General features: G+C 42.5%; 1 protein-coding gene across 2 annotated transcripts; it reads right to left on the minus strand.

Annotated features, from left to right (window-relative positions):
* Positions 1–8912: 8912 nt before the first annotated feature.
* On the minus strand, positions 8913–11461 carry LOC131670802 (barH-like 2 homeobox protein). Of its 2 annotated transcripts, none has more exons than XM_058946729.1 (3): positions 11026–11461; positions 9797–10160; positions 8913–9738 (listed from the first exon to the last, which is right to left on the minus strand). In XM_058946729.1, exons 1-3 carry the CDS (start codon positions 11093–11095, stop codon positions 9216–9218), a joined length of 957 nt encoding a protein of 318 aa, XP_058802712.1. In that variant the 5' UTR covers positions 11096–11461; the 3' UTR covers positions 8913–9215. The 2 variants fall into 2 exon arrangements, with proteins under 2 accessions (XP_058802712.1, XP_058802713.1); XM_058946730.1 differs by having other exon boundaries at positions 9305–9725.
* Between the last annotated feature and the right edge of the window lie 287 nt (positions 11462–11748).

Raw genomic sequence — 11748 nt, forward strand, 5'->3', positions numbered from 1 at the left:
TTATTTTATAATTTCAAAGTAAAATTTTTGTTCGTTAATGATTTTCTTACTAATTAATTTGTACTTGCTAAAAAAGAGTAGTTTTAAAATTTTAGTTTCTTATTTATATTTAATGCGCAAACATACATACGTACGAAGTGATCTTTAAAATATATAAGCAAGGTTGGCACGGACGTCCACAAGTTTCATCACTATCATTAAATAGGTATGTATTTTTGAAAAACTTACTATAAATTGAAACATCTAATACATTATTAAACAATATGATGCTTTTTTAAGCCAAAAGGATTATGAAAAAATATTGATTCTGACTATTTAACTGATACATTTCTTTTAGAATGATAATATAATTTGAAACTGTTAGGCACACAATAAGAAAGTATTTTATTTTTCAGCTGCTGTTTATTGAAAGGGATACTCCTTGACGTCGGAAATTGCTTTTATGTGCATAAATATGGCGTGCATATAAATTTTTACCTCAAGTTTATATATACAGGACAAAAAATAAATCTTTTATTTATGATTAGAATTTTTTTTTTCTAAGTTTTTAGAACTAATGAATGAAAAGCTTTTTAAAAAATTAATTTATTTTGATAGGTAAATAAATTATTTATTCATTAAAAATGATAACTTAAAATTCGTACTTAATATATTAATAGTATTTTCAATTTATTTGTATTTGATGTGCACCGTACAAAAGTAATCTACATCACCAACTGCAAGATTCACAATTATTGTCGAATAGGTATGTGTCGTGGAAAAACTTATTACCAATCAAGAAATTCAGTGTATTGTCATTAAATATGATTTTTTTCTGCCAAAAGAAATACAAGAAATTGTTGATTCCAAATTTTTTAACTAATATGGTACTATAATAATGAAAATTTAATTCAAAACTAAATTGTATTGTTTATAGTAGTACTTTATTAATAATAAAGTACATTTTCTTTATCAATTGCTGTTCATTGATGGAATCTGTGGATCCTAAACTAATGTTATTTATGTATCGCATATATACATTTTCACCTGAAATCTATAAATACATCTCAAATAAAAATGATTTTCTTTATCATGATATATATTTTACTAATTTTATTATCACATCTTCAGAAAAAAAGAAGGTTCCTTAAACCTGATTGCTTCATAATTCCCTGGAACTTTCAACTGATTTCGATGGAGACGGTTTTATATAAGGAGATCCAACTCCAATGCGATATAATTGAGAACTTTCCCGTACGCTCAGCAGAAAACATGCATTGAAAATCGCACTTTCCATACGTCGTATCAAAAACTACGGTACAGCGCATGTTCGGGAAAGTTTCTCGTCTCGTGTACCTTTGCACCCTCGCTTCGCTCGGGCGTAAACGCTACACAAGACAAGATTCTACTTTCCCGCACTTGTATCATAATCTACTATTCCATCGAAAACTCCAACGAGACTCGACAGCGTTCGATGTGGCGGGTATCAGTGGAGCTGCTTAGACAGAGATACACTTAGGTGAACCAAGCGTGGGCAAGGGAGAGCCCGATTGGAAATATCCACGTGGATCTGAGAGAATTTCCCACGTTGGATTTTCAAAATCATTGATACTTAATAATATATGGTATTGAAAACAGCAATAACGATACAAAATAATTAAAGATTCCATCGTAGATGATTTTAAAGTATTTTAAATAACGATACTTTAATGATATAGTTTGATTATTATTAGTATGAAGTTAACGCTAGGTTAAAAGGGAATCATTACATTTTTTTATTTTTTTCTAATAAATAATTGTTATATGATAATTAAAAAAAGTAGTGACAATGACAGACATTTTAATCTTATGAAACCAATATATAAAAGTAAAATTTATGGCATCAATGGTAAAAACAGTTTTCATATATTTGATTGATGAATATATAGCATTAAAGTATCGTTATTTAAAATAGTTATTAATCATCTACGATAAAATCTATTAATTTCTTTGCATCGTTATTGTTATTTTCAATATATTATTAACTATCCATGTTTTTGAAAATCCAACGTGGAAAATTCTATTAAATTTCCACGTGGGATTCTATGTCGCATCCCATGTAGTTTCCCGCGTAGTTTCCCACGTGGGTATTTCCAACCGAGAGACACAAAACTATGTTTGCCAAGCAAAATAAGTACCTGAAATTAAATAAAAATGTAATTTAATTCACCCCTATTAGATAAAAGTGTATGCAACAAGTAAATTATCAATTATAAAAGTACCAGAGGCTAGTTAAGTTGTACCCGCCGCTTGTGTTAAAGCTTACTTATAGGTTAAATTAACTCGCCTGGTACTTTTATAATTGATTATTTACTTGTTACATGCACTTTTACCTAATATGGAGGTCAATTAAATTACATTTTTATTTAATTTCGGGTACTTATTTTGCTGGGTAGTTTCGCGTCTCTCTCTCTTGCCCATGCTCTGCCCGTATAAGTTTGTCTCTTTCTAAGCAGCGCTACCCATAGCCGCCGCGTCGAGCGCTGTAACCAGTCTTATCGATCCGCCAGCTCTTGCTTGAGTTTTTCGATGGCGATGGAGAAATCGTACCATATTTTATAACCCAAGTTGAATTTCCTTATAATACTTCATGGCGCACACATTGCACACGTTGAAAAAAGTTGTGAAGACACTCTCGTTCGAGTATACCTGGAGTTTCAAAGGCTTTTTATTGAATTTCGTAAAGAAACAGCTGATATATCGAGAAATAGTTGATTTCGATATTCTAATTATAATTTTGGAGTCGGACGAGTTGTACGATAAATCGGAGGAAGAGATGGACACGGTTAAAACTTTTCAGTTGATTAAAAATAACTTTGTACGCCGTAATAATGAAACATCCGCATGTTATTTTCCCGCAAATTAAGGATCATGATTTTTATAATCTTCCCAATAAAATTAGTATCTACAAAAATATTATAAAAGGAGACATAACTTGCTCGTTGATTAGACATTACTTGGAGCATACGACTATTCGAAAGTGCTGCTCTTTAATTCACTTCCCGACATATGTTTCAAAAGAATTCTGACTTATTTGAGCAATGAAGATATTTTGAATTTGTGCTTAGGAGCCATAATTGAACTATAATAAAGCTCAGTTTTTATTTCAGATAGAGTGGAAATGCAATTTTATTTTGTCGATTCACCGCACTAAGAGCTTATATAAAAATATGTCAATCAGAAATGTATTGTTTTGTTTAACTATCTGTAAAATATACGCGAAACAATGTAATAGAATTACATACTTTTTAGAATATCCAATCAATCTCAAACAAAAAATAAAAATGATTTTGTATTCTATGAACACATTGCCAGATATTATTCATTTAATTTCCCTTTTTTTTGTAAAAAAGAACTTATTTTTAACTCTTACAATATCTATAAAAATGTCAAATGCAGAAATTATTAATTAACCATAGACTTCTGCATTAATGCAAAGCAATGAAAAAAAAGCGGCACAGAGAGCCTAAGTATCCGTCCTAAGACCCCGTACGGTTATGAGGAGACAGTTCGTGACTCTGCGTCGAGCCGAGCTTAAAGTAGAGTGGCGCGTTAAGCGTGCGATCGCGACATGACTGAGGGGTGAGCGCGAGACATTATGCAAATGTCGCGAGAATTGCCAACACAAAACAAGAGTCCCACTTGAAATGTACAGACGAGTTAGAATGCTGCTGCTACTGCCCTTTAGCGCTCGACTGCACAGCGCAATTTGCAAGCAAACAGCCCATTAACGTTTGGTTAAATCCTCCCTTCGTACAGCTCACCGCACCAATTGCCCTTCTCTTTTCTTCTAGCGTACGTGTTCTTCGTTTTGTCGCGCCTCCGTCACGTAGCTTTCTTTACTTTGCTTCTCTTAGTCTCTTTCTTTGCCCCCGCGGTTCTCGTCGGTATTTTAATTTTTTGCTTCCATCGATGCTAACTATTTTAGAAATGCATAATTTTCTTGAAATTAAAAATTGAGATCAAAGTATGCAGCTACGTTCTTTGATCCATTTTCTACGGTGATTTACTATATTTAGTCTCCATGACCTAACGTGACTCGTCTATTATGGTAACTTTTTCAACTACAAGTGCATAGCTTGTTCAGCTCAGCTTCTTTTACCGTGGTAGCATCTCACCATGCTATCCCAGCAATCAATCACATTTTCATTACTGTCATATTTAGCATTGCAATGGGTTCGACAAGAACTGTTTTTGCGAATACGACGAATGATGGTCCACCCAGTGGCATATCAACAGCTAGTATTAGTGGGATCGATATTATCTCGACTTACCCCATCAAGCTATAATGACGCACCGTATCAAAACTGTAAATTAATGTTTTCCAAATATTACGATGATCTTCACTCGAGATATCAAAATGATGATCACTAAGAGATGTAATGTCGAAAAATATGCAATTGAGAAATTAAATTTGACGGGATGTATTATTGCAACGATTGAAAAAACTAGTAGGTTAAAACTTAATTCTGAAGTGACGCCAAAGGTTCATCGTGTATAGTTTCGAATTTCGTTTTATGAAAAGACAGATTCATTTAAAAAATTATTTAATTTGGTTAACAATTGTTAGTAGGCGCAGTACAATTAATCTCATTATTCTTATAATGGATTATCGCTTTCCCTTTCTGTTGTAATACGTGTTTTGTTATCACGTTGTGCTTTCACTTGTTCCGTTTTCACCGCGGAGTCTCGAGGGTCTTGAGCGCGTATAATCGACTCGATACGTTCCCGTGGAGCGTCTTTGCCGCGCGCGCACGCGTGTTTGCAATTTTACAACGGCGACTTTTTGACAAGGGTTATCGGTTGTCACCTGGAGATATACGCGAATATCCTGTGAGGAGGTTATATCGATCCACATGAGCAGCGTAAGCTCAACATTTTATTTTCTATCATTTCTTTCTTTTTTTATTTTTGAACGTTCGCCACTAAGTTCATATTCTTTTATGTACTAAAGTATAATTCTTTTGGGTATATTTAAATGACTTTTCTTCCACTTTTGACTGACGTTTTTTTATAACGGCCATATATATATTTTCTTCTTTGATTTTGTTCGATTAAGATTTTTATCATTACTTACCTATACATAGTAAACAAGCATAATCTTAACACTTTTTTACATAAATAGTAAAAATACTATTAGAGAAACAATTTACATAATTGTAGTAATTATTTCCTATAACTTGTAGAAATAAAATGACGACGCAAGACTATTTGTCAAATAGTGAAGCGTGAATTTGAAGATTACATAAAATTTGTTTACCAATTATCTCTGCGAATCAGTGAAATAGCTGAATTAATTATACTTTAGTTTAGAACGTAGCTGAATTTCATTTCCAAAGAAAAAAATTATTTTCTGTGCTAATTACATCTAGTATCTTGAAATAATAACATCTCCAGCTACATTATTGTTAAAGCAATCGCTTATTGGTGAGTTCAAAGTTTACATAAATGTATTTGTAGCTTTTACACCATAAATGGCCGGTTTTGTAACGCATTATAGTGTACATCATAGTCATCGCTCAAAAAAGACGTACGTTTCGTTGCTGCTCTGCTCTGAGTGCGAAAATTTAATCGATTGAAACATACTCGAATCTGCCAACAATTTGCTCACTATCGTAATGGAGTCACGTATCGAAAAGCGATGGGTGTTTGCAATGATGTGATTTTTCAGGTTGTTTCATGCCTACACAACTCAAAAACATCACGCTCACAGAAATGATCGTACCAATCAAATCCGTTGTCACACAAACCGGACAATGGGGACTTTGGCAATGACGACATTTGCCGATCCTTCGAGAAGAACGTCACGACGAATGGCAAAAACTGTACGCACAGAACGAGAAAACTCAATGCGTCTCGACTTTAACTCGCTTGACGTCCGTTAATGGGTGAATGCTCCCGCAAGATTTGAAGTTTTACTGCCTCCAATATTTACGCTGCCGTTCATGGCTCGTCTTGCCGGCGATCGACACCCTACAACCTCACCCCGAATTCCCAGGTATGAGTGGTCTCGTCGACACGGCGATATCGCTGGGCGCGGTCTGCGCCATCGGTACAACGTGTTGATCATCTGTCGCAGCAGCCACGCGTGTCCGGCGGAAACGACCCCCCCCCCCCCCGCCGCGTACGCGCTATGCTCGCGGTTCTGTGACATCACACTCCGCGAGGGCATCCGCTAGTGTCCGAAGCTAGACTGCATTACCTCAGCGAGCGTAAGCATAATAATAATGCCGACGACATTGTGCCGAAAAATTCTCTGTTCGAAGTCCATGCTGGCGGCCATTCTAAGCACAGCGGAATTCGACATTCGACCAGATTCGACATTCGACCAGATTCGACCATCGTGGCTGATCTACCCAAGTACCCGAGCTCCATACTCGGGACTGTCAGTGAAGGATAACTACTGCGTGAACTCTTTGACAGCTCGGTTACGCCGTGGCTTACCGAATACTCGGCAAGCTCGCTTAGCGTTTGGTTCGGTATATACTCACTCTATCTTGTTCGGCAGCTCGGCTAGCTTTGCAGTAAGTGCGTATCCTATGTCTGCTGCGACTCCATTACGTTCATAAAGACTACCACCATCTATTGGACTGACAGGAGAGCTGCTTTGCCGAGCATCGTGATCAATCCGCTGAACGCCAGTGCAGACTGTTTGGACACCGCCACTGCCATTATCAACGGGGTATCGACAGCCAATTGACAACAGCGATTAGTATTTTAGTATTTTATTGTATTATTTCATCGGGACAGTGACGCTTCGTTAAACCCTAAACAAACGGAGAGTTATGTTCTGAGTGATATTTGCCATCGCAGTCTCGACTGTCGTATTCGAACTATCCTTCGTTTGAAAATTCTTAGGAAAAACTCAAAGAAACATGAAGCCTCGAATGCTCGCGATAGTCTCAGTGACTTTAAAAGCAAAGTTGTAAATGACAATCCAGCTGATGGCACTTGAGTCCCTCTAAAGTTGCGTTTTAATTTGCTTCTCGGAAACGGAACCTGCATTTTTAAATTGCAGTGGCGCATTATTATAATTAATAATCGTCTGTATGTTATCTTTAATGAAAATATTTCAACATTTGGCGAAAGGTGCTAATTTTTCAAACTCCTTCTATATAGATAATGTTATTTTAAAAAAGTCGATTGTTTCAATTATTTTAGTACCATTGCTTAGTTTTGAGTAGGTAAATTATAGTTGATATTCAGTTTTTCTTATTCATATATTCAATTAAAAACACTTTGCTAGCTATTTTTAGTTGTTCGATAAGTGTAATAATCAGTAAATAATATTTTTGTAAATGACAATTGAATAAAAAAAGCCATTTTTGTAATGTTCAATTGCCTTTTAACCCTAGACTTACCGAATAAAGATACTTTTACATGTCTCGGCACAGGTGTTCCCTTTCAATCGAACACTCGAAAAATTTGTCGAGGCGTCGCTGTTCGCTACAATGCGCACTCTCCTCGTATACATCGACTTCCGAACTCATTAAAAAGTAAGGCAAACGCTACCGGCCGCGCGATTGATCAGTGGAAAAAGAGTCGAGGCTGTGTACCAGCGAATTGGGCATACGCGAAAGCCCGCGTACCCGCAAGAGTCGGCCAGCCAGGAAAAATCCCTCTCTCTCGCTCTTTCCGCGCGGTGATACAAAGCGCCGCGAGGGCGGAGATGCTCGTGCGCGCGCGCCCGCGTGTATTCAGCCTCGCTCGATGCTGAAACTGCGTTCCGCTTTCCTGAATGTATTCCAATTAAAAACTTGGAGCTTCGTTACGCTTTTCCTCGTCTTCTTCCCGTATGCAAAGCGTGCGCTCGTCGCAATTACTCGTCTTTTTCCGGATTCGAGTAAGAAGCAAAAAAAGAAAAAAACATCGCGTTTTTCCTTGTAGTTTGCCACGGCGCAGGGACAGCCACGACGAGCCGCTCTTTGTCCCTCTTTACGGTTAAAGATCTCGCGCGTGCCCAAGTGCCGAACATGCGTGCGCGATGCGTACGAAGACGGCGAACATCCCGCGCGCTCGCCGATATTTTTGCCTCGAAGGCACGCGGCGCGTGCGGCTACACTGCCGGAGATTCTCGGCCGTTCGCAGGCTCGTCCTCTCGTTCGTTTTCGCTCCTACGTCCCGAAGGACACCGACGAAAGGCGCGCTCGTTAACGTGCGTCGAGATATCAAAAAAAAAAAAATAATAATGAATATTTTTCATCGGCAAAGCATCTTACTGGAAACAATAAGGTCTACCCTGTAAATACAATTTGATTCCGCGCAAAGAATCGAAAGCAGCCCGATGTGAAAGCGATGCACATGAATCCCGTGCGCGCAGGCTCTATCGTCGGCGATACGCGTCTACTCACAGTTAATTAAATCCGAAGAGCTCGGAGAATCAGCTCTCGGCGTGCGTACCGCTGTCCGCACGTGTCCACGATCGTGCGAGGCAACAGAGACACGCGCCAATCGATACGCGCAATGTGCGCGCAGAGATGCAGTCAAGTGTGCGCCCAACCCCCTTACGCTGAAATCATCAAGTGCGTCTACGCACGCGGGCCTCGAGAGGTTTACGGGCGATTTAATTCACGACGAAAGAAACACGCGCGCGCGCACCTTTGTGTCTTTCTCTCTTCTCTTTCAATACCTTCATTGTTTGGTTTGTTTTTATTTGTCGTTTCTCTTTTTTTTTTTTTCTTTCTCGATACAAGGGCGAAATTTTCGCACGCTGCTTTCTTTTATTGCCGCGCGTACGCATTTATTTAATATACAATACATTTGCTATAGAAGATTAATTTCTTTTCTCTGTCGTTCGTAGAGATGTGTGCGAGATTACACATTATTTACATATACATACATATATATATATATATATATATATATATATATATATATATATATATATGCACGATAAGCTAGTGAGTAGTAACGCTTATTTATAAGTCGACAGACATTGCACGTTTCTATGTTGCTTCGTTCAATAATACTCGACGGTGTAACTCTGATAATAGTGTACGTGTGTGCGCGTGCGTGTGTGTACGTGTGTTTATCGAACGAACAAATTATTTGGCTACTTTTTTAATAAAATCGACTAGTTTCATAAATGTCTTAGGTACAAATATACTTACTCCTTCGTACTGTTGTCCTAACTGTTAACTGATAATTACATATGTACATGCCTATTGCAAGGCGATCGAGTAAATTACATGTATCATCTAATGGTACCGAGATCGTCGAGTCGCAACGAGAAAGCCGTGGACGAACATCAGAACGAAACGAGTATAGTTGTGGGTGAGGAGCTTCGGTGAAGAGCGCCGGGGCAGAGCGCCGGTCCTTAGAGCGAGGAGAAGGAAGCGGCAGCGCCGACGTCCCGCTGGAGCTGCGCCTGCTGGAGACAGCGCTGCTGCTCGAGCAGCGGCAACGGCTGCAGCGCGATGGGTTAGAGCGGGCAGCCGTGGACGTAGGTGACGTTGCGGAAGAGCGCCGCGGCCGTGGACAGGAAGGCGGCGGTGGAGGCGCTGGCCGCCGCGGGTGCCGGCGCGGGCGGACTGGCCGAGGCGGCGGCCGCGGACTGCTGCTGGCTGGGCTGGCCGTAGGCGCTCGGGCAGTAGGCCTCGATGCCGCCGTGGTGCAGACCCACTCCGCGCACCAGCAGCTCCTTCTCGACCGTGGCCTGGTGGCGCAGCTGCTCGAGTCGCAGCTGGTTCTGTCGCTTCCACTTGGTCCTGCGGCAGAAAGCTGCGCTCGACATTGCCCGTCTCGGATCGGCGCCCATCGCGGACGACGCGCCGCTCACCTGCGGTTCTGGTACCAGGTCTTCACTTGGGTCTCGGAGAGTGAGAGCGCGTCGGCGACGTCGCTGCGATCGGCCACGCTCAGATACTTCTGGCAGCGGAACTTCCTCTCGAGGTAGGCCAGCTGCGCGTGAGTAAAGGCCGTCCGCCTGCGGCGCGGCTTTCTGCCGCCGCTACTCGTCGCTAGGCACGACTTCCCGCTGCTGTGGCTGTTGTTGTTGTTGTTGTTGTTGTTGTGGTTGTGGTTGCCGTTGCCCGACGTGGCCGATCCCGGCGATGGACTGCTCAGCCGTGTGCACGGGCTGCTCCCGGGATCAATGGTGTCCTCGGAGTCGGAATGTAGCGCCGACTCGTCTTCCGAGTCATCTGTGTCGGTGCGAAATCGACGAATTCCAAGCATTGCATTTTTTTCTGTGCTAACGAGAGCGACGGGAACTGCACGCGGCCAAGTGCGTTCAATTAAGCAACGACATCGAATCGGCGCGCACATGGTGGCACACATGTCTACTACCCTTCTCGTGCAAAATACAGTTCTCTGTCGGGGAAAAGCGGCTTTTCCACGTCCGGAATCCCTTTTGCCGGAAATTGGCTTTCCGCAAGCCCCCGACGTACGCGACAATACGTGCTGCGGGGCTTAAACGAACGCGCGCCTGGATTTCTCGGTGGGTGGCTGCGCAAACGAGACCATCTGTGGCTCTCCTTTTCTCTCTCTCTCTCTCTCTCTCTCTCTCTCTCTCTTTGGCACCCGATCGCGCGCGCTAACGAGCACCGCCATCCGTCGGACACGTGTTGTTGCGGGAAACGTACGTTGGAAAAGGGACAGGTGCGCCTTGATTTTTTTCTCTCTTTCGGATGGGGAGGGGAGCAAAACGTTTAGAGCAAGCGATCCACGCGCGATTTATTCTTTTGTTGGATTTTCGATGCTGGGTCGCGTGCGCGCTGACGCGAATCTCGAGCGTGCTCGGTCAATTTCAATGTGTACACGGAGCTATAGCGGCAGACGGTGTTTTTTTTACTGCTAAACGGATTACCGAGGTACTTGGAAAAGCTATTTCGCTGACAAGCGACAGTCGCGGTTGTCAGTGTGTCGCACAAGCTGCAAGTCTCGAGCTTCGACTATTTATAGTTGGATCGGTGTCCATCAATGACAAATTGAATTGCAAGTTGTCAGTCGATCGAGAGGACGGTAATGGACAGGTGAGTAAAGAAAGCGAAAGTCCCAAGTACGTACCTTGTACGCGGTGATCCAAGACGTCGCCGAGCAAGTCGCGAATGAGAAATGACTTGTGCTCCTGCATCATCTCGGCCTCGCGCCTCGCCAGCTGCTGTCGCCACGCGCAAAACTGATACCAATCCAGCTCTTCGGCTCTGCGCTGTCGCCCTTCGCGGAACTCACCGACGAGAGACGCACGACAGCTGCCCCCGCGAGGACGACCGCCGAAAAGCCAAATCCAGCGTTCCCTCCCTTCCTTGCCTCGGCTTCACGAGGACGTCGAGCACATAGCCACGCGAGCGAGCTCCCGCGAGCGGCGAGACGCACGAGAGTCGTGTAGCTTCGGTGTGCGCTGGCCGAATTAATCGCGGCCGCTTAAAGCCAGTCGTTGGTGGCGAGCGTGCGCGCGCGCAGCCATTTTTTTGGTTTTGCCGTCCGGCAAAGGGGCTGGCTTGGTCGCACGTCATTGGCTCGCGCGAGGCTCCACCCCTTCGGCGCGCCATTCGCCGCCAACCAAAACGCCAGCGGAGACGGCGCGGCGCAACGGCAAAAGCTCCGCGATTATCATGCCGACAGCCGACGCGAAGCCCAGAACGCCGTAGGACAAATTGAATGTGTAATGAATCGACGCGGCGGGCAACCACGGACGGCGGGCGCTGAAGGCGCCCCGTTCATCGTTCGTCGCCGGAAAGAGCGCGTAATCAGTTTGTCTTCCGCGGAACCGCGGCTCTTTATCCACGA

The sequence above is a fragment of the Phymastichus coffea genome, unplaced genomic scaffold, assembly GCF_024137745.1.
Source record: "Phymastichus coffea isolate CEN01 unplaced genomic scaffold, Cenicafe_Pcof_1.1 PCOF00116, whole genome shotgun sequence".
Taxonomy (NCBI): domain Eukaryota; kingdom Metazoa; phylum Arthropoda; class Insecta; order Hymenoptera; family Eulophidae; genus Phymastichus; species Phymastichus coffea.